A 24,085-nucleotide genomic window follows, 5' to 3' on the forward strand; every position below is an offset into this window, starting at 1 on the left:
CATGGGTCAACTTACTAAAATGCTTGCATAAAATACTAGCTTCTCTACTGCAGTTCTCAATTGGTGTGAGAATTCATGTGGAAAAAAGTCTGGTTTATGTCTGCATGGTGAGAGGCTCTGTACTACTTCTCCTGTCAGTGTAGCAGCCAGGTGTGCTTTATGAGTCACTGAAATCCAGAAATACTGAAGGTTAAGCATGTGTCCGTTCCACAACAAAATTTATTTCTGCCCCTGTCAGACCTAGCCATGGCTTCTACATTCAGCTTCTAAGGACAGTTCAGTCAGGTGTAGGTAACCTTGTTAATCTATTAATTTAATAAGTTATATATTTTATATATATTTATTTAAAATTAAGACTTGAATACCTGAACATGTGAATAGCTGTGCTGGGTTAGATCAAGTGGTTTAACATGGTAACTTTTTCCTGCAGTTAGCTGAGAAAGTTTCCTAGGTAGAAGTTCGTAACCAAGTGATTTTGTGTGGGCAATCAGCTATGGGCCATGGGATATCTTGATTGCTACACCCACTGTTGACAAGTTGACAACTGTAATGCCTGGTGTAATGGGGGCTCTGAGGAAATATGGGTTGCAAATCACACCAGAAAAGGCGCAGCGACAGGCCCCATGGAAATACCTTGGCTTGAAAATATTAGATCAAACTGTGCAGCCACAAACTGTAGCCATCCAGCAGTCAATACGAACCTTGAATGCCTTACAGATATTGTTGGGAGCTATCAACTGGCTAAGGCCTTTGTTAGGGCTATCTATCACCTTGCTAGCTCCGTTATTTGAACTGTTAAAAGGAGTTACTGACCTATTATCTCCTCAGCCTCACACCAGAAGCTGAAACAGCACTTAAGCAAGTGGAAATCGCCATTTCAGAAAAGAATGCATGGAGAGTCGTTACTGCTATTCCTCTTAGTTTGTATGTATTGTCTCATGATCATCTGCTTGGGCTGATGGCTCAATGGCATGAAGAGCGGGCAGATCCATTACACTTTTTGGAGTGGGTTTTTTTACCCTATCAGAGAAAGAAAACTAACCACTCAGATTGAACTAATTGAACAGGTAATTTGTAAGGCCAGGCAACGCTGCATCCAGCTGTTTGGACGAGATCCTGCAATTCTCACTTTGCCTCTCAGTTCTGAATATTTGGAATGGTGTTTAGCAAATAGTGCTGTGTTGCAGGTGGCCATGTTAGATTTTCATGGTTGGGTTTTGTTGCACCATCCTGGACATGAATTTCTCCAGATGCACTTAGAGTTGACCTTAACAGAACCATCCTTTTATTTTCTAACACCCCTCAAAGGGCGCACGGTATTTACAGATGGATCAGGGAAAACAGAGAAAGCATTTGTTACTTGGAAAGAGAATGGCCAATGGTACAACATTTCAGGGCAGCAAGATGGATCTCCACAACTAGTGGAATTGCATGCAGTTATGGTATTTGAAGCCTGGCCACATGAAAATGTCAGTGTCGTATCTGATTCTCAGTATGTGTGCAAAATTGTCCAATGGCTTGACCGTGCCATCCTAAAGGAAATAAATAACACAGCATTGTTTCATCTTTTGAAAGCTTTATGGTATGCTTTACAGTGCAGAACTGCACCCTTTTTATATCTTGCATATTCGCAGCCACACTAACTACCAGGATTCACTGCAGAAGGAAATGCCCAAGCAGATGTGTTAACTGCTCCAGCATGGGCAGCTCCTGTACCAGATACTGTGAAACAAGCTGTATGATCACACAGCTTTTTTCACCAAGGTGCACATGCCTTTCAACATCAGTTTAATATTTCTTCCCCAGTGGCATGGGATATTGTGGCCTCCTGTTCAGACTGTCAGCAGCATATCAAAATCCCAACCAAAGGTGTTAATCCCCGTGGTTTACAAACTTTGCATATCTGGCAATCAGACGTGACCCATCTTGCTGAGTTTGGTCACTTAAAGTATGTCCATGGTTCTGTAGATATATTTTCTAAAGCCTGTTACGCTTCTGCCCATAGTGGAGAAAGAGCCAGGGACGTTGTAGCACCTTGGCATGGTGCTTTTGCTGCCCTAGGCATCCTGGCCACCATAAAATCAATCCCAGCTATGCTGCTAAGGGACGCAACAGGTTTTGCAATTATGAGGTGTCCAGCATATTACAGGCATTCCTCATTCTCCCATGGGTCAAACCATTGTAGAGCGTGCCCATCAGTTCCTCAAGGCGTTGCTTGAAAAGCAAACAAGGGGAATGATGGGTTAAACTCTGCAAGCACGAGTGTGGAAAGCAGTATATATGATGAATCATTTAACTGTTCCTCCTTCTAGCACAGTACCTATTCTTATAACTCATTTTTCTTCTTTGCGTTCTGACAGGAACCTAGTGCGATCGCATGCCCGTTTGGTTTGTAACCTTCAGACCGGAGTTTGGGAAGGCCCCTGGGACCTTGTCACTTGGGGGCGCAGTTATGCTTGTGTTTCCACAGATACTGGGATTCGCTGGGTACCTGCTCGGTGTGTACGCTCTGTCCTGGACATAGGGATGACAGAACTAATGGCACCTCGCCTGATGCCATGGAACAGTAAAAATATATGGGTATCATTCTTACATGCCCTGAATCAAAATTTTGTGCTTCAATGGCCCAGATGGAGCATCCTTTTCATCCATGTTTGGTAGGGGTGCCTCTGAATGGCACAGAAAGCACTCTGATGATCCAAAATGTAACTAGAGGAAAGCTTAGCTCCCAGGTAAACTTTAAAACTGCACAAAGCTGCTTTGATTCTTGGGATATGTGGGACGATCAGCTACCTGTTCAGGCACTGGAACCACACAAATTAGATGTTTTGGGAACTTTGTCAGTGGAAGGATGTGTCTATCTAAGCTATAGACCAGGCCATGATCGATGGGACAGGAATGGCACTGGAGTTCAAAATGTTACTCCCAGTATCCCAATAGATCAGAACAGCTCTGCATGGTGTCATTATGTAGTTCCACGTACAACAGGGAAACTAAGTATGTTAACCCCCAGCACAAAAATGATATTAAATCATACCCATCACCACAGAAAAAAAAGAGGATTGCAACAGATAACATTGAATTGTATTGACACAGTAGATTTGTGGAATGCTGGGGAGTGCTGTGGTCTTAGTTTGTTTTTGCTTCAGCTTGCAGCCGCAAAAGCTTTAATAGAATTGAATAAATTAGCATGCTTTGTAGCAAAAAGGGCCAATGAGACTTCTGAAATTAGCAACTGATATGGATAGTGTTGGCTATGCTGTTTTGCAGAATTGCGCTGCTGTTGATTTTCTATTGTTAGCTTATGGACATGGATGTGAAGACTTTGATGGAATGTGTGAGACAGCTCAAAACCAATCCACAGATGCATCCAAGAACTGATGGACACCACCAAGAAGATCACAGAAGATAGTGGATATTTTGGACTGAATAAATGGTTGGAAGGTTGGAATATATTGGGATGGGTAAAGAGCTTGTTGCAAACAGGATTGTCAGTGTTGTGTATCATCACTGTCATTTTGTTGGTAGTGCCAAGTTTGCTGTCTTCTCTGCAAAGGGCCCTGCAGAGGATGGTAAAGACAGCCTTTATTGCTGAAAAACAAAAAGGGGGAATTTTGGGCTTTCAGCTATGGGCTGTGGGTGGCCTTGATCTTGACAAACTACAGCTGTGCCCTTGATGGTTAGAGATAAACAAGTTTGAGGGAAAGAAGGTATGTGAGATATGGATGTGTGTTGACATTCTTGTAAGAAAATGTAAGAAGCTTGTAGCCTATCATTGAATAAGATAGAACGCATGAACAGAAGCTGTTAACCTATGGGAAGGAAACCTAAAGCATGTGGACAGGAGAGCAAAGTATAAAAATGCAGTGTAACCCTTAATAAACTGCTGATGCTGATGCTTGTGCCCATCATGGTGTGTCAGCTGTGTGTCTGCCGCAATTTTGCGTAACAACCATTTTGTCTGATTCTGAAGCTCAGATCCATACTTGATTATCCATCTATGGTTTTGTTTGTCATAAACCTGTGGATGATGATTTTGCTGAGTGTTCATGCTTTGAGAAATGCAATCTGACTTACGGAACTTTTCAATACCATGCCTCTCATGTTTTTCATCCATCAAACTCCAGCCACCTTTTTTTGAGGCTGAAGAGTTAGAAAGTATTTGATTTCTTCTATGTAAACCATTGCATATCTTTGTTTATCCATGTCCACCTCCTTGTCTTCTACTTTTAAGAAAGATCCAACTTCTGCAGCAATAAAACCCAAACTAATCCTAGAGGAACTTGCAATGCATCCAGTAGGAATGAACTTTGGCATTTTACATCTTATGTTTGTTGAGTAGTGTGGTAGTGTGACACTATTTTTGGCTTTTTTCTACAACTAATAAGTACGGCCTGCTGCACCACTTGGGTTTTAACTTGGAATGTTAATAGTATGTTATGTACTTACTGGTTGTGCTGTCAGCATGTTTAAAATACTTTGCAAATCTGGTTTTGTGTTATCTTTCCTTTTGTATCTGAAATATCAAAATGTTTTCATTTGCCTGTTGTACAGCATGCAGGACGCTGATCAGAGCTTCAGTTATATCTAAGGGGAAAGGCTGGATCATATGGTATGGTGGATATTGCTGAATTCAGTAGCTCTATTCAAATGCCAGTTCTATCTAATTTGCAGCAGTGTATGTTACACACATGTATGTCACTGCAAGAGGAAAAAAGCAGTTATGTTAATACGACTGAAAGTGACCTATGGAGCAGGAGCTCCCCCAATGGAGCCGGGGATTGTTTGGCTGTTGCAGTGTGCAGCGCTGGGAGCACAGAAGGAGCACTGCACCCTGCTGGCTTGCCGGTTGCACATGCTTCAGTCTTTTGTATAAAGCAAGTGCTAAGGGGAAAATCTTGATTCCTTTTACATAGGCTAGGTAAAATTGTAGAATAACAGTGAAAAAGCAAACACTCAGGTTATTTATTTATTTATTTATTTATAATGTGAGTTTTAAGATTTTTACTCTCTACAACAGGAAAGTGGTTTTTGTGGGTAGTGTTTATGTGCTTGGTAAGGCTCAGAATCACTGAATCTTAGGGGTTGGAAGGGCCCTCGAAAGATCTAGTCCAACCCCCCTGCCAGAGCAGGGTCACCTAGAGCACATCACACAGGAACTTGTCCAGGTGTGTTTTGAATGTCTCCAGAGAAGGAGACTCCACAAGCTCTCTGGGCAGCCTGTTCCAGTGCTCTGTCACTCTCACAGTAAAGAAGTTCTTCCTGATATTTACATGGAACCTCCTATGTTCCAGTTTGCACTCATTGCCCCTTGTCCTATCACTGGACATCACTGAGAAAAGCCTGGCTCCATCCTCCTGACACTCACCCTTAACATATTTGTAAACTTTGATGAGGTCACCCCTCACTCTCCTTTTCTCCAAGCTAAAGAGACCCAGCTCCCTCAGCCTTTCCTCATAAGGGAGATGTTCCACTCCCTTAATCATCTTTGTGGCTCTGTTCTGGACTCTTTCAAGCAGTTCCCTGTCCTTCTTGAACTGAGGGACCCAGAACTGGACACAGTATTCCAGATGCGGCCTCACCAATGCAGAATAGAGGGGGAGGAGAACCTCTCTTGACCTACTAACCACACCCTTTCTAATGCACCCCAGGATGCCCTTGGCCTTCTTGGCCACAAGGGCACATTGCTGGCTCATGGTCATCCTCCTGTCCACCAGGACCCCCAAGGTCCCTTTCTCCTACACTGCTCTGCAGCAGGTCAGCCCCCAACCTGTCCTGGTGCATGGGGTTGTTCTTCCCCAGATGCAAGACTCTACACTTGCCCTTGTTGAATTTCATCAAGTTTGTCCCCGCCCAACTCTCCAGCTTCTCTAGGTCTCACTGAATGGCAGCACAGCCTTCTGGTGTGTCAGCCACTCCTCCCAGATTAGTGTCATCAGCAAACTTGCTGAGGCCACATTTGTACCCTCATCCAGGTTGTTGATGAAAATACTGAACAGCACTGCTCCTACTAGTACCGACCCCTGAGGGACTCCACGAGTCACACAAGACCTCCCAACTAGATTTTGTCCCATTGACTACAACTCTCTGACTTCTTCCTTTCAACCAGTTCACAATCCACCTCACCACCCGATCATCCAGACCACACTTCCTCAGTTTATCTACGAGGATGCTGTGGGAGACAGTGTCAAATGCTTTACTGAAATCAAGATAAACCACATCTACTGCTCTACCATCATCTATCCACCTAGTTACTTCCTCATAGAAGGCTATAAGGGTGGTCAAACATGACTTCCCCTTGGTAAAACCATGTTGACTGCTCTTAATGGCCCCCTCATCCTTGATGTGCCTAGAGATAGTGCCAAGAACAAGCTGTTCCATCCCCTTTCCAGGGATGGAGGTGAGGCTGACCGGTCTATAGCTACCCGGGCCCTTGCCCCCTGCTCGGGGGGCTGCGGGCTCGAAGGGGCGGCACAGTGTGTTCAGGGGCAGGAACGTCGATTGCTAATGTTTGGCAGACGCTCTTCCCACGCTCGCCCAGCGCTGCCAGCCTTTCCCTGCGCCCTCGGTTCCCTGCCCCGCCGCCGGCGGTGCTGGCCGTGCCGGGCGGGCGGGGGGCTCTCAGCTGCTCTCCTCCTGCCACAGCAGGGCCCTGCTGGTGCTTCCTGCTGAAACCCGACGCACCCGCGATGGCGGGGCGGGTCAGTGTCGCTGTCCCACTGCTGGGGGGGCGGGAGGGTGTCATCCTGCTTTCCGACCGGCCTCGGTCGTTTCCCGCGGGGTTGTCCCCCACTCTCCGCACGGCACCAGCGCCCCGGGGGCGATGAGGTAAGCGCACCACACGGTTACTTACCCCTGCCTAAGGCAGACGCGGAAGCCTAGCATCTCACAAGCGGCTTGAAGCGCACAGGCTGCCGCGGTAGCCGCCCCGCGCCGAGCCCCGCAGCACATCCCGCACGGCCCGGCCCGGCCCGGCCCCGCACGGCCGCGCCTCCGCCCGCCATGACCGCCCGGCCGGGCCTGCCGGCGGCAGGGGGCGCTGCGGCGCCGGGCGGCGGCGGTTGGCGGCGGTTGGCGGCGGGGCGGGCGGGGACGCCCTTGCGTTGCTATGAGCTGTTCGCCCCTGCGGCGGCGGCAGCGGCGGGCGGCCCGGGCGCCGTTCCTCCTGCCGGCGGCCGCTGCCTGCCTGCCTGCCTGCCTGCCTGCCTGCTGCGCGGGCTGGGCTGTCCGGCGGCCTGGTGGCACTCGCGGGGCGGGGAGGATGAGCAGTGCGGGGCCGGGCGGCAGCAGCGCCAGCAGCAGTGGGAGCTGCCGCCGCGGCGGGGCCGGTCAGTGAGCCGAGGAGCAGCGCGGCGGAGGCAGGGCATGGCGCTGCCGGGGGAGCGCGGCGCGGAGCCCCAGCCCGGCGCTTCCCGCCCCGCCGAGGAGGAGGAGGACGGCGGCGGCGGGGCCGGCGGGCAGCCGGAGGCGCTGTCGCTGGAGGAGATCCTCAGGCTCTACAACCAGCCCATCAACGAGGAGCAGGCTTGGGCTGTGTGCTACCAGTGCTGCGGGTCGCTGCGGGCCCGCGCCCGCCGCGGGGAGAGCCCTGCCGCCAGGCTGGGGGCGGCCGCACACCTCCGTGTGTGGCGGGACGGCACCGTCACCCTGGAGCAGGACCAGCCGCGCCGGTCGCCCCCGCCCGCCCCAGGTAAGGCCGGGCCCCGCCGCTGCCAGTCCCCCGTGTCCCCCCCGAGCAGAGCCCAAGAAGGGCGGCAGCCCGGTGCCGGGTGCGGGCGGCCTCCCTTCTCCCTCCTCCCTCTGCCTTTGTCCGAGGGCCGGGGGGAGACGGTCTCCTTCCCGCCGGCGGGTTGTGGTGAGCGAGTGGGGGCTCCTGAACCGGGGCGGGTGTGTGTGGGGGGGTGTGTGTGTCCCCGCACCATCTCGGTTTCGTGCGTTGAAAGGTAGAAACTGTCGCCTGGAATGTAATCGCCTGCGTGTGGGTACAGGGGAGGTGAATGCGGGTTTAGTGTTTTATAATTGTGTCGTCTTCTGGTGCGTAATACTGTGTCATCCGCACCTAGAGCGCCTGCTTTCGGAGTTCCTTGGGCCGTATTGCTCATCCCACGGTGTCTTTCAGAAATAGTTTGGCATCCAAAAAGACCAATTAGAAGCAGATCAGTGTGGAGATACGCTGACATTAAGTAAATAATAAAGCACTGTACACGGGCTTAGCATCTACCATTTGTTTCTTTAAAATACCCAGGAGAACATACTTTGCATTGGAAGGGAAAAGAGGGATGCATGTCTGGTCTGTTCCTCAACATTTCAAAGCTTCTGATGATGAGTGTGGAAAGGCATATTTTTTGTTGCAAGTAAAGCTTGATTTCTGAGAAGAAACTACAGCTAGGCACCAGAGAGTCACCATCAGTTTTCACCCAGATGATGGTGTTACCCAGTATCAATCTAGTCCGTGGTCAACCTCACTGAATCTTCCAGGAAGACAGAGGTTTTGGGATTTTAGAGTTATGTGAGGCAGAAGACAGTGGTAAACTCAGAAAATGAGATTAATTGAGCCCTCAGCCTTTAGAACATGGATATTATATTTGGTGTTACAATTTAATGAAGCCTTTAATAGAGTGCCTGTCTGAAAAGTCTTTAGGCAGAGATTTGCTGTAATCCAGTTTGGAGCTAGTGGTACATGCAAATATAATATACTCAGTAGAAGAAGGGGCATAATTTTGTTCCACAATTAGAATGGGTCTAATAATGACTTCCATTTAAATGTGCTCTAATGGGTTTTTTTAATTATTAAAAAAAATAGGTCATTGTAATGTTAATAAAATACCAGACCAACACCCAGAAGTTCCAGTAAAATACTTTCCTGACCAAGGCATCTCCATGTCACAAGAATATGGAAGAGTTCTGTATTGCATATTGTGTGCTGCTTCTACTTAGTGTTTTGAGATTATATCAGACTTCTTCCTTTCTCTTTCCTACTGTAGGAAATACGTGGATTTACTATGTATTTCTTTCTTTTGTTGCTTTTTCCTTGCTATTTGCGGGATTATTCTATTTCCTCTTAAAAGCACCTCTGTGATGGCCCATAGCAAGGTGTTGGATATATCTGGATATGAAGTTCAGGCCCCTCACTGACATTGAACATGTCTATTTTATGCTAAAGCTGCATGCCACATCTGCATTAGTCTTTAAAAATGTTTTAGTTAGCGTGTGCTAACCAGCGTATGTTGATAGCGCATTAAAATCTTTGGATAGATGAGACCTTTTTTTATCTTCCTTCCTTGACTATTTTTCTATTGCCTCTTTTTTTTTTTTTAACCTTAACTATTGTATGTATTATGTTGTGTATCAGTTAACGCTGTATGTGTGCTTATATCTTGAAAATCCTAAAGACAGTGTGTATATACATACACACACACACAAGAAAAAAAGTAACTAGTCTGCTAAGACCTCCCAGCAAAACTTGAGCAGGGAAATAACCCAGAGGGAGTACCCTCTCCACTGCATATAATAGGGAAGGGGACGAGGGGAGATTTCTACCAGATGTCCGTTCCTGAACCATACTTGGTGATCCCACTTTTGAATCAGCTGCAGGCTGGTTGGGGCCTGGATTTGCGAGGAGGCAAGTATTCCTCCTGGGGTCTTCTCCCTGCCCCTGGTCTTCTTCATCTCCCTAACTTTGAATAGACTTCGGCAGCATAGAGCATTGCTCAGCCTTCAAGCTTTCCCAAAGGTTTTTGTGTGTTTGTGGGGAATGACTGTCAACAACATGAAGCAACGGTGGTCCTAGTCAGTTGGCTTTTATTTTTCTTGGTTTTGTGGAATCTGTAGCAGGTTTTTACTGGAAATCATCTGTGTAATACAGTGAATGTCTGTAATTTACTATACTGAATTTTGAAGAGCTGACAGTAGGCTTGCTTCTCATTGACATCTTCTGAACTGTCCCAGTTCTTTTCCTTATTGCTCATGATTAATGAGCACTCTGAGCCAATTTCAGCTTGAGCCTCTTTAACAGGTTTTTATTCTTAGGCTCAAGTATTCTACTTAGTAGCAATGAGAGCTTAAGAACCATTGCCCTGGTGCTATGACTCAGGGAGCAGTACATGTAGCATAAGCCCTCAAGCTGTCTGGCTGCATTCATTTTACTTTTGAGATACAAATCAAAGTTTTCTTACAAAGAAGTACTGATTATGTAGAAACTGATGGTACTTTTCCAAAGTAATTTCTTGTGAAGCAGTTTTCCTGTTAACATGCAATACTTGAAATTCCAAGTGAAAATACCTAGAAATTGAATAAAATGTCCTTGAGATAGGAATCAAAGATGGGTTTCGCTGATATTACAGCAGAAAAACAACCTTGGAGTTCAATCTCTGTCCTTAACCAAAAGCAGAGACTGATTCTCAGATCTTTCCAATTTTATCTGTGTGGTCTATTAATATTTGGTCATCTTGTTAATAAAAAAATCAATAAAGTTTTAGTTAAATAGAAGTAGAAAGTAGAAAGAATAAGAATGAAAATGTCACTCAGTTGTTTATTTTCACATAAGTATCAATATTACCTGAATCCCTGACAACAGGAGGATCACAGGAGTTCCTGCTAATTGTTTTCCTGCTTTTATACTTTAGACAACTTGAGTTGAAATGTCTGAGTCAGGAGATTTTATTAGACCAATAGGGATTCTGCGGGTTAATGCTTCAAGCTGTAAAGCTATTATGTTCTAGAGATACATAAAAAATGTATAGCTCTAGGTTGGTTCATAGGTTTGGATAATTCACAGGAACAAGTACTGGCTGCTAGTTTCTATTTTTGTAAACAACAGAATCCTGTGTGGGCAAATAAAGGAATCCCCGAAGAATAGTGTCTTTGGGTAGTGAACATTCAGGCTTTGTTCAGGACTGTGAAGAACGATGTGATCAGTCATGCCTGTCAGCGGCGCTCGGGCTAAGGCGGGAGGAAATGCAGCCGTGTCACAGAGTTTTCTTTAGAGACGCTCATGAAGTGGTGTTTTTGTGGTGTGTTGCAAACCTTATCGTTTTGCCAGAATTGAAGTCAGCAAGAAATAAACCTGCATGTACAAAAAATGAAGAGCTCACTGTGGTCATCTTAGTATGAATCATTGTAACTGTCTGACATCTAAATACCACAAAAATGTGGGTTGCTTAGAAATACCCACGATGAAGTTGGAGATATGGGGTAGCATGTATTTTACCTAATGGGTGTTTTAGCTGACTCTTTATTACTTGCAATTTATATGAATTGAACTAACAGCAGCATCTAGTAAAGTGCCAGATGCAATAAAAAATAACTTGAGCACAAATGAAAACCTTTGATGTAAACATGTGGTTTGACTCCTCCAAGCTCTCTTCTTGAGGAACAGTAGTCCTAAGAGTTTTTGTAAACCCAAAGCAGTAACAAAGTGATAAATTCAGGAGTAGAAAAGCTTCAGAAGAGCCAGCAATTGACCTAGTGCCAAAGGGCGCTCACTTCTCAGCACCCTGACTGCACCGCCTCCTTCCCACAGGACAGTTTTAGGGATGAGCAGGCTTGGAAAACTGAGTTTTTCCCACGTATTTTGTTAGTGCCAGATCCCTGACTTGGCAAAGGCAGCCACTGATTTTGGGCATTGCACTGAGCTTCTGAAGATGAACGGCCATGAGGATCTCAGAGGGGGGCAGAGGCAGGTATTTGGAAAACCAAACTGTGCTGATTTCCAGCCTTTTGGCTGTTGAGGGCTGGCACACAGCACTGCTCAACCTTCCCTCTCCCTCCTGAGGGAGAGGTACTGACCTACTGCAGATAGTGTCAGTGGTCCTTCTTTTGCCTTGTCCTCCAGCCCTAGAGGAGAAAGCAGAGAGGGAAATTACTGTTGGTTTTATCAGAGGCAAGTAGTATGCAGATTTTTCTCTTGGAAATCTGCTAGGTGTTCAGTGGGAGGGCATAATCTATGGGGTATTCTGGCTTTGAATCAAAAAGATCACACGGCAAAGTTGACTGCATGGTGGCTTTCATGGGACTCAGAGGGCTCAGGGTGAGGCACTCTGGAGAGGAATAGCTTGTGTTGTTTTGGCAGTTCTTCTTACATCCTTGTGTGCCTACGTATTGGAAGGCAGCGTGGAGGATTACAGGATGAAGAAATGCAAATTTAGCTTGTGTGGCTCAAGACATTTTCATCTGTCAGATTCTTGTGGAGCACCAAGGGAAAATACACAGGATTTTTAGAGGAAAATGAATGTACTGACATTTTGCTTGTAATTTTGTTGACTTGTTTGAAAGATAATGGGTGGGAGTAGCCTTGCTTGCTATTTAAATTTCAAAACAGGTGTTGCTATGAATACTGCTAAAGTAAATAGTACACTAGAATTAAGACTTAAATATGTTCTGAACTGAGATTTTGTTCGAGGGCATTCAGGAGCATCTGTTTTTAAAAATAGTAAGGTTTGAAGTATTGAGTCTCACCTTTTCCCACAAGAGCTTGAAGATATATATATATATATATACACACATGTATATATATGCAGTAGTGTTGGTTAATTTTGGAAGTCAAGGTAGGAAGAAAATAGCACTAGACAGCAGAGAGAAGCTGTGGTGAGTTCATACTTCATCTCTGCTCACTTGCTGTGCTGATCTGTGGCAGAGAGAAAGGCTAGGCCTTATTTATGGTAGGCTTACTGCCATCAGTGTGATTCCCAGTACGTAAGGGTGACTTGGAAGGCTTCCAGTCATGGCTTAGGCTGATGTTTCCCATGTGCTGGGGGTTAATATAGGTTGTCTGTGAATGTAGGCAGATGGCTAGGAATGCTGTTATTGACAGCTCTGGTGGAGGAGGACAAAATAAACAAAGAAATCATCCCAACATAACAAAATAACATCTTTGGAGAAAAAAAAAAAAAGGCAGCATATTCCAAATGCCTGCACAAAAGAAATGGAAGTTGCCAACAGTGATAGGTGACCTTGGTTACCTGTATTTGTATGCAGAAATGTCAAAGGTGGTAAATAGGGAGTGAAGGAATAACGAATAATTTGTTGTTGGCTGAAAGCTGCATTTGTTCCAAAGAAAAACTTAAGATCAAATAACTTTGAGGAATCCTGAACTCCTGATGTTCATACTGACCAAGTAAAAGATAACACATTTGTAATTAAACTTATTTTCTTTACAGTAAAAATGCTGCTGTAGAAAGGAAAGTGGAATTGTATTTGTCATTGTTAAAGGTGAAGAGTAGAGTGAAAAAGGAGACATCTGCCATGATGCTGCAGACATTTAATATAATGTCCCTATGGGGCATCACTGGAGAGTGAACAAAGATGCTATTAAAAAAAAAAGAAAAAAAGAAGAAGAAAAAAAAAAAGTAGTGGGTATTGGAGTCCAGCTTCAGGGGCTGGCTGGAGGAGACAGTTTACCCTGCAGTACCTGGTGAGAGGTGATGGGCAGGACTGCATGAGAAGGACTTTGGAAACAGAGACGGTAGCTGTGTATGACGTGATACAGAGAGAGTGCGTGCCTTTAACAGGACAGTTCAGAGGGCAAGATCTGATCAGAGTGACAGGCAGTGAAAGTGAGCCAGTGTTGTGAATGAGTCTGACCCCAGCGTGACTGTTTTTGCTAAGCGTAGAGTAGGCGTGTTGCAGGTGAGAAGAGGATTAAAGGTATGTAACATCCTGGATCTATGTTAGCAAAGAATATGTCTTTACAAAAGTGGGAAAGCTTTTTCAGTGTCTGTTAAAAGGAAACTGGAGAGAATTCACTCATTGTTTCTGAATTTATCACATTACAGCACTGGATCCAGTAAGGAGACAAAACTAATATTGTTCTATTCCTGATAAAACCTTAAGCTAGCTTGCGTGACACATGCAACTATGAGTGTGTCATTGAATTTTATTACTGTGCACGTTAAGCATAACAAAAGGAGATGAATCAGTTTGTACAGTGTAAATACAAGACTGCAAAGATATAGCTAAGGTAGAGAAGAATTAAGAGAACTATTTTTTTGTCGACTTGAGAGAGTGTATCAGCAACTGGTAAAAGTTCTTAACAGATCCAGTAGTGCTATGTTATCAATTTAGAAAACCTGGAACCTGCTTGAAACTCAGGCCACCAAACATGGTGGCAGAAACACATTACTTCAGTGGAGTCAGAATTCTGCCACAAGCACACATACTTTTTGAATGAGCAAATAAATGGATAGCTCCAGGAAAAATAAGATTATTATTTGAGTAACAGAACTTTAAAGAAAATAATAAAATAGAGGCACATGAACTCTGAATATTCACACTTTTTTTTGGGAAGGTTGGTATCTGGACAGGCCAGAGGAAAGGGAGTAGATTCTGTACTTAAGCATCTACAGAAGAGACTGACAGCTACAAATAGATACACTTGGAGATTATTTATCTAGGAGTAATAAAAATTGATATGATCCCTAGGTAAACTTATAGATTTGCTAAAGAGAGTGAGCAGTAGAACATAGAATTGTATGGTGACCACTGCATTTTTCTTTGTGCAGTCTAAAAATGGGACAAGACAGAGGATGACCATTTCATTATATCTTAGAAGGTACCACTAAGGTAGTAGGTTTTTTTTTAATTTGGAATTTAAGACTATGATTTAAAAAATTTTTATGACAAAATCTAACTATATGTTAACATCAAAGACCTCTTAGTCATTACCTTAGCTTTGTGCAATGTAGAGAGGGGAAGAGTAACTTCAGTGAGTCTGGGTTGCATGGGGAAAGATTAAAAAAGATTGACACAGAGAAGGAAAGTCCTGGCTGTTCTTCAGTCTAGCAACCTCTCTAAGAATTTTCCTTGCAATTTCTTACAAATTTCTTTCTCTTTCCTTTTTCCTCTCCCAAGCAAAAAAATGAAGCATATGATTTCTAGATCATCATCTGTAGGCTGATACAAAAATCATGAGGCAGATCTAAAATCCAGCAAGCTGTAAAAACTCGCCCCATTTCTTGTTGCCTTCTAATTACACTGTTTAAAGAAAGTATATCTTGATCATCAAAGCCTAAGTGTTTTGCTTAAAAACACGGGTCTCTGCTTGCTGATCAGGGGTCTCTGATTACCTCCTAATCCAGTCTGCTTCCTTCCATTTCCTTGTGTTCTTGCTTTTGTTGACCTTCTTCCCTGCACCCGGTCTCTCTTACTCCTAAGGTATGCTATTTGTCTTTGTTTTCACTTTTTTCTGTTTCTTTTATCATGCAAGATTTCTCTGGCCTCTTCTGTTATCTTGCAATATCCATCCTCTGCTAGAAGTCTGGCTCACTTCTGATACATCAACATTTTTATCTCAATTTAATTATGAATCTTGTTCTTTGCATTGCAATTTCTTTTCCTTATGTTACTCCGTTGCTTGTGCTTTGTTAATTCTTTCCTTTTCCTTTTATTGGTACTAATCTTGACTTTTGTATTGACAATCTCGCCTGATTTGCTAATTAACACCCCAGTTCCTGCAGTCAGATGATTAAATGAGAGTCTGAACTGTTTTTTAAAGGAGTTCCTCATTCTCTTTAAGAACAAGGAAGAGCCTACTGTTGTAGCTACAGTGCCTCTTGAAGACTTAAAAGCTGGAAAGCAAATGCAAATTCAACTTATCATTAATTTGAGGGCCCGACTAAAGATTGTTCAATTTGGGGATCTTTCTTTAGTGTCTCCTGTGTTCTCCCATGCTTTGATTAACCCCAGCTTTTCTTCTTCTGCCAACTCTTCTGCTGTCCTCCAGTACATGTGGGCAGTGGCTGCCTTTCTGGAAGGCAACTTCAGCTCTGCTGTTGAGGAAATAGCCACTTGATTTCACCCAAAATCTGCAGAAATGGGCTTGGCATTTAATTAGAATATAAATCTTTAACAAAAATGAACTTCAGGTCTGTTACCAGTGTGTACCTCGGCGACACTGTTGCCTGAAAATTGGTGCTAATAATCTCAATTCTGCAAGAAGTTGCCTTGAAGCAAATGCTTTTGATCTCTGTAGAAGACTCTGAGACTCTAGAGGAAGGCCGGGGAGATGCTCTGAGGCTGTCAGTTGCAGGGCTCTTAGAGCAGCTGGTTACAGCTGAAACAGCAGCCACGTGATCATGGTGTCACATCACCAACATCAACTCTGTAGCTTCAGTTTTCTTCAGTGCAAATGCTTTCTTACAAATAACTTGTGTCTTTTTTAACATGCTGAATTATCTCACTGGCTTTTAAAATTCAGTCTTAATCGTTTGCTTCTTACCACTAGCAGCAGTACATGATATTCTTGCTGTTTGTTTTTACATCTGAGAAAACCCTTTCTAACCATGACCTGTTAATCCTTTGGAAGCAGCGATATGGTGTTTCAGTGAAGCATAGGCTATGGATAAATTTAGTAGTCTCTTTAAACAGTGTTCTGAGAGATTTTCAGAAAATGATAGTTTTTTTCCGGTCTAAATAGCAGCCTGAATCTCCTGCCTTGAGGCATAAGAGAGTGTACCCTAATGCTTGATGGAAGTTTGGCATGGCTCCTCTTGTTGTGGGTTTAAAATAATAAAAAAAATGAATATAGAAATTTTGAGGAATAAAAAATTAATGTGAAGGTTTGGGGTTTCTTTTTCTTTTTTCTTTGGTGGCAGATAGGTCTCTTTGAAGACTGTTTTCAGAGATACAGGAAACCTCCAATTTAAGTCTCTTTCCTACTTGGAAAAACTTCATTTTTTCATTTTGACCATCTATGAGTGAAAAATTATATAATCTTCTGAACTGTAGCTTGTTTATAAACTGAAGTTAACTTGAACTGTAAAGTTATGCTCTTTACTAGTAACGAATGCATTAATCACTATTTGAAAGCCATCATAGTAAAATACTTTTGAATCCTTTTTGGAAGTAAGAGTGGTCAAAGTGCTACACAGATTAGTATGTAGCTGAATGGTGTTGAAGTCTGGAGACATCTTCATCTATGTTAAGAAGCAGCAGCAGCAATAATTTAAGTCTTCATCTATTTACCAGATAAGCACTTTATACAGACACAGACTGTTCTATGACTTCTTATAGATAATTTTTTTTCTCCTGGTGCAAGTTAAGAAAGGGTGACCCTTAGGCCGCATGTAAGAGACTCTGTTTTTTCAGTCCTGTCAGCTGAGTAGAGACGAGATTTCTACTCCCAGCCAGTATAAGTAAAGCCTGTGTAAGTAAATTGGCTTGCGTGGGCTGTACAAAAGTGAATTTGAAAGTCTTGATAGATGGAAGTAAGTGTATGTTTCTTGAGTCAGTACTGTTAATGCTGGTCTCTTCGGAAATGTAGGAAATTCCTGACGGAGGGGGCCCATAAGTCAACACAAACAGCCCAGGGAAATCTAAGTGTATAGCTGGACTCAAGGTCCAGAAGCATATGGAATGGTATGGTAAATAATTACCATAATGCACTATATATTAAAATCTTATAAGTCAGTTAGTATTTTGCACCTGTCTAGAATACTGTCCGCAGTGCGTTTGAGCTGTTGTGAGACTTAAACTAATTGTTACTGCCCCTTCCTTCCCCAGCATATGGAATCAGGACAATACTATCTTTTTTGAAAATGCTGGTGAAAATGCTGGTATAAATGGGAATAAATAATCTAGTTTAAGATGTTCCCTCTGTTTTTAGAATAAAATAGAAAATTAATTATTTGCTCTGAAAGCAGTTTGAGTGCTTTTCTTTGAAGAACAGCTTTCATGGAAGTTTGTCAAAGGGGCTAGGAGATAACCTTTTTGCTGTTTTGGTCTGGATGGATTTATTTGCTTTTGCGCTTTAGGACTTGTTTAGCACTTCTGTAAACATCTTCTCAGGCTCTCAGTATTGCTATGAAGTGTAGCAATGTGTACTTTTTTCTGTGCTACTGAGAGTATCTACTAGACAGTTTGACCCCTGTTCTGTTAGACCATAGGAGAGGGAAGTGAAGATACTTTAAATTATCAGCAATTGCAAACATTGGTGGCCTTCTGCACGTTATTGCATTGTTATAGGTTTTAAATTACTACTTTTTTTCTGAAGTAGTAATTTTTTAAAATTACTTTTTTTGGGGGAGGAAAAGAAAAAAGGCAGCACGCTTTTTTCCCTATCACGACTACATTTCTTGAATTAGTCTTTTTCATCTTGCATCATGGAGGTACATTGTTTTGGTCTTCTGTCATTTTAGTTTCACAGAAGCAGCTCGTAATATTTATAAATCTGCTACTAATTGTAGGAGCATTTAAAAAAAGTTCTGAGTACATTTCTCCCATTTATAATTTATAACAATCACATAGATGTTACCATTTTAAATACAAAAAACTCTCTTCTGTGGATCTTGAAGTGAATGAACCAGATTCACCAGTCCTTTTGAAAAGATGATGCATGATGCAAAAGCTGCCTTTTAAAGTCACTCTTCTGTTCTTCATTTTGAAGTCAGACACCAGTGCTAAGAATTCTGCTTGCACTGGCAACAGTTCAAAAAGAAGGTAAGCAGCTTTCACTCTGTTAGGTGGATGTTCCCTATTCATTCAAGATGTGTTTGACCTTTAGTTTCAAAGGGAAGGTGACCAGTTCAGTATGAAAAATTAATCTCTTTTTCTATTCAGGTGACTCTTGGCTAGTGCTGACAGTTTTGCATGCCTTTCAGACTTAACATATGAAGTCAGCACAATCACTCTATGCATTATGCTAACCAGTTAGTTGAGCTTCCTTGGGCTTGCCAGGCAACCTGATAACAGTCATTTCAGTGATGACTACAAATTGCAGCCTTTTCCTAACTATTGCAGTAAATTCTTTGTCCACACCGATGGTGTTCAGCAACCATCACCGGTAACATATGCTCTCAGAGATTGCACAGTCAAGTGAACGCACGCCGTGCTCGTTTTTGAGTCTGAGGGGGCTCAGATTCATGTCGTGCATTTCCTCAGATGAGTGCCATCAGGCCTAAAGTTGCAAAATTTAATCTAGTAGTGTGGGTGCAATGGAGACAAAAAGCAAGCACAAAAAGAGTAAAATTCAATGTCTCTGTGTTTTGAAGGTAAAGTCTGGGGTAGGTATGCTTTGAAATGGGTATATTTCTGTGGAATACTTGAATTCCTTGACTATCATTTTTCCAACAGAAAATCATCCTGTCGGAATTGTTTCACCCTACTTTGATATGTATTGATGCAAAGTGATAAACTTGCTGCTTTTAGTGAAATGGTACCATCTTATTATGCTGTAAAATTTCAGTCTTATTTTTGTAAGCTGTCAAACAAGTGTTTTGTCTTTGAGAAAACTGAGATTTTAGTTTGGTGAAACTATTCAGAAGCTTAATTTTTCTGTATTATATAAATTCCAAAATAATGATTCTGAACATAAAATGTTGACAAAAGTAACTTAACAAAATTACCGTATCGTTTCAACTTTCATTTCCTTGAACTTCATGTTGTTGAACTCTTTGATATCCCAGAAGTATCAGATGAAATGGCACCATTAGCCTGGTTTATGAATTAATGTTGTTTCTTTCTGTTGAAATAATTATTTGCTGCTGCTTAATTTAAGCCAACGTGTTTTCATGTTCAATCCATGGCCAGTCATCAGTCATACAATTTAAATAATGAAGCTAGGCATTAGAGACACATCTTTTTAAAAAGGAGTATTGTGAAGAATCCAAATAAAGAGGGCAGGGCTGCTGCTTTCTTGTTTTTTCTCTGATGCATATGTAATAGAAATGTTATTGAAATGTGTAAGTAAGTAAGCTAATGTAAGAAAGGCAAAGAATATTCGGTAGTTACTCAAAAGAAGAAAAAAGTTACATAAATTTTTAGGTTTTTATTTTGTCTGTTGTGTTTTAATTAATCTGAGAAATTTTTTTTCAGTTGCAGATAAATCGGGCCGTGTACACTGCACAGAAATGGAGGTAAGAGAAGTCCTTTGTGTTCTTTGCTAGTGCTGATTTAGGTCAGATCTTTTTCATTGACTTATAGTGTAAATGGGGTGCAAATCAAGTGTGAAGTTCTAATTGCAAAGTTGTACCATGAAGTGTGTGTTGTTTTTATGACTTTCACCAAAAGCTACAGACATACGTCTTAACATGGGATCTTTAGTCTCATGTTTAGAAACAGAGGGAAGGAAAGTCATGTGGTTTTCCACAAAGAAAGTTAGAGATATGTCATACAGCCAATGTCATCTTGTTTTATGTTGATTTCTTCAAAATATATGTTTTTAGTGGAATATTTTATTTTAGATAGAGAATTTATCCAACAGAAACTAAAACCTTCAGAAAGATTTTAGTAGGTCATGGAATAAATACTTACTGTTTATAGAATGGCTTGGTGATTTTTGACAACCTGAGAGTTTGAATGGAATCAGAGAAGACAAGTGATCTCAGGGTTGCTTAGGCATCTAAGACATCTTGATTTCAGATACTTATAGTATTTCCTTTAATTTATCACTTGCCAGTATTTTGGGGTCCAAGAAATATTCCTGTGTGTCTTGCTCGGGTAGCAACGGAAACATAAATCCAGTTAAATGTGCTTGATTTATATCTTGACCATTATTTGAGTCTGTATCTTTGATTCTAAAAAGCTGAAGAGGAAAGGAGGGACTGAAGGAGAAAAGGAAAGGAAAGGAAAACTAAGTAGAATGTCTTGTTGAACAAGATGTGGACTTGTAGTATATTTTTTATTATCATACAGAGTAAATAATATAGTCTACTCCTTAAATAAACTTTTCCAGCGGTAAATATAATTTCTTTGTCATTTACAGGGCAGTCTTTTCTCACTGCCTTTGAAATGTCTTTGAAATGTAAAACTGAGTTTTTACTTCAACTGTTTCTTCAGCACCTCAGGCTGAGCCTGGAGAATGGGGCAAGTGCATGCATCTTAATTGGCTGGTTGTCTGTTTTCTTATCAATAATATATATGAAGGTGACAAACTGCTGTTACTGAATGGTATATACTTTTAAGCTGTGCATGAAAATGCCCAGTTTAAAGATAAAATGAAAGGCCAGCTAATTCAGCTGCAAATAATAAAATGCTAAGGCCATCCAGATTTTTGCTAGTATTAATAACAATTAAAAAAAGAAATGTTCTTTGTGCAGGATATGATGTAAGAAGTAATTCCTAACTGATGTAAGTGGAGAAATTGGAAGCAGGCACATTTTGTGTCTTCATGTGTTCAGTTTAAGCAAATGCATCCTGGTTCTGTTTCAGCATTTGTAAAATCTCAGTTCATAAATCTAGTACCTTATTTATAAATTATGATCTAGTGTGTCATTTGCTTTGCATACTAAATATATTTTACAGTTGTGCTTTGCATTTTTTAATTGGAGGTAGCAAAACACCGTAACACTAAAAATATAGATCATAATAAACCTTGCTAAAATATTTGTAACAAAACATGAAATATTTAATTTTTGAAAAGTAAAAGTGCTTTAGTTTCAAATGAAAGTATCTAGTGAGAGACAGCTGGATATGTTATACTTGATCTTCCATGGGACAAGAATATTTTGTGATATTTTAAAGATATTTTTTGTTGTTGACAGCTGTAAAGAAAAGCACATTAGAATTTCCCATGACTGAGGCTTCATCTTAAATTGTCACTAATAAGCAGTGCTTTGGCCATTAGCATATTGGCTCTTATGCTTATCTTTGTCATTTTGAAGGCCGTGAAGGAGTCAGTGACTTTTTCATCCTCCAGAATTCCTTTGAGTTGATGATGTTTTTGTTTTTCAGAAGTAGGAATTCAGCAGAGACAGCAGTCTCACTTTTTGATCCCTGCGGAAGAGTGTGACCTGATCAAATGTATTAGAATACGTGGGAAACTTCTTGAAATCATAACTAATAACAGTCATAATATTTTGGCAGAGCATGTAAACTATCCTAAGTTGGTACACTATTTATTTTGAGCTAGCAGTATGAGTGGTGAGTGATGTTCAGAATCCAGATGCCATAGCCACGATGGGAAGATGAGAGTAAGAAATAAGATGACTTATTCAGTCTGCATCTGCCTATAACTCCTATGTACATAATGATAGCACTCCTTAGTTGTCTCAGCTGAGGTGGTGAATATCATATAAAATATGCCAATCTCATTTGTAAACATTTAGTACTCATATAGAAAGTATTCTGTGAATGCTGGGTGTATGTAGGAGGGTTTAATTGTCATGTATTTGAAAAGACCCACCTAACTGAGCACAGGCCTGTTGTGTATTATTAATGTAGTTAGCCAGTATGTATGCTAGTATAAAGGTATACACAACCTCGCACTTTTTTTGAAAAGTCAGAAATGAATTAAATAGTCTCTCCCAAACAAGGGTGAATAATTTTTTCAGCTCATGTCAGATCACAAAAAGAGTCAATTACAGAAATGTTTTTAGGGTGCCTTTGTGCTCTGTATGCAAGTTCTATTCAGGACCTATCAGTTACATGTATCTGTAGTTTATAAAAATATTGACATGCAATGAAAATTATAGTACTTTTCTATGGAGATAAAATAGGGTTTTTTTAACTTTTTCATTAGGAATTTGAAGTATTGACTATATTTCAAATAATTTAGGGAAACCAATATGTGGGTTATTAGGAATATTGTGTTTCCTTTGGTACAAATAAGAATATACTTGTTAGTTCATTGTATTGACACAAAGAAAATTAACTACCTCTTTCATGCTGATGAAACTGAGAGCATGTATTTAATAGCACAGAAAGTGAGGATTTCAAAAGCGGTGTCATAATTTTGCATTAAAAATAATGCCACACCTACATTAAAGTGTGTTACTTACTCAAAATTCAAGCAGTGTAAAATGAGTGTGTTTAGCATATACTAATATACAGGATTCTTTTTTTTTATCCCTGTTGCGTGTAAACAAAAGTAACATTCTGATGGAGGGCTTATTGCTGCAGCAAGAAATCCATGTCATGCTCAGTGATAATCACTTCTACTTACTGAACATTAACCTTATAGTGACAAGGGAGAAGAGCTGTCACTGCAAGGAGGACAAGCAAAAATGTATTTGGGAATAATTTCTCTTAGTAAAATATGGCTGAATGCATCTTCCATCAAAATAAGTTTTGATTATGCATTGGAAAAAAAATAAATCCATATGAGCGCTTGGATGCAAATCTGGTAATTCTATGGAAGTTTTTGATTGCTTGTGCTATTAAGAAAATTAACAGAGATTCAGGGTGGCCTTACAGAATTCAAAGTACAATCAGGCATCTTTTCTTGCAAGCGTTAAGTTGTGCTTGAGCATTATGTGCCAGTTCTGATAACTGAAGCACTCATCCCTTGCTGATGGAATTATCTCACAGAGAAGCTGCATGTCCAGCCTTTGAAGAACCTGTTATTTTAGATACCTGGAAGCCCATTATGCTTGTTCATTGATGTGGTGGTTCTGCTGCAGTAAGTCTAACCTCCTGATTTTCCTGAATTTATAGTTGCAAAGAAACAGCTTAACAGACACTTCATTAAATAATAAACACACAGAAAAGCAGAATTCAGGTTTTGATCTTTTGTGTTTTGCAATGAGCTGCTTTTTCAACAGGAGCTTTGTTTTTTGTAATTTGGATAAGCATTTACAACACATCAAGAGGAGAGAGATCTTGGAGGAAAATGGATCTCTGTTGTCTTCCTGCTGTAAGCTTGGCACATTGCCCTTTTCATTCAGCAATTTCATTAGGAATACACAGTGAATATTGGGTTGGAGAACTAATAATGTATTTGACTAAGCTGATTTAGCGATAGTAAAATCCTACCATCTGTCCGGAGACGCTAAGAGAAATCAACCATTCCTTGTAAAGGCTTTGCAATTTCGCAGTGTAGTATGATGTGCCTTTCATAATCTACACACCCTGAAGTTGCACAGAATTTATGATGAAGTCTTCATTCCATTGGTACCACTGGTAAACCTCTCAATCACCTGAGGAAGAGTCCAGAAGCAGACTTCAGTCTCGGTCTTCTGACAATTTCAGATAATGGCTGGTGGAAAACTAGGTCTTGCAGTAACTTTGATTCCTTCAGGGAACATTTTGCCTGTGAAAAGCATGAATAGCAGTGCATGGAGCATTAATTTAGGTGGTGTTGGTGGGTCTTTAGGTGGTTTGTTTTGTTGGGGTTTTTTGTTATTTTAAAAAATCTCAAAAGTACAAAAATATTCCC

The 24,085-nt window shown here is 41.5% G+C and overlaps 1 protein-coding gene across 1 annotated transcript in view; it reads left to right on the forward strand.

The window, feature by feature from the left end:
* Window positions 1-7,365: 7,365 nt before the first annotated feature.
* Window positions 7,366-24,085, forward strand: part of SPIRE1 (spire type actin nucleation factor 1) — a 124,720-nt gene continuing 108,000 nt past the window's right edge. Inside the window, exons 1-2 of the mRNA XM_051611768.1 lie at window positions 7,366-7,690; window positions 19,807-19,847. Coding sequence (XP_051467728.1) covers window positions 7,366-7,690; window positions 19,807-19,847 — 366 coding nt within the window. The remainder of the gene's footprint in view (window positions 7,691-19,806; window positions 19,848-24,085) is intronic.

Source organism: Apus apus, chromosome 2 (assembly GCF_020740795.1).
Source record: "Apus apus isolate bApuApu2 chromosome 2, bApuApu2.pri.cur, whole genome shotgun sequence".
Taxonomy (NCBI): Eukaryota; Metazoa; Chordata; class Aves; order Apodiformes; family Apodidae; genus Apus; species Apus apus.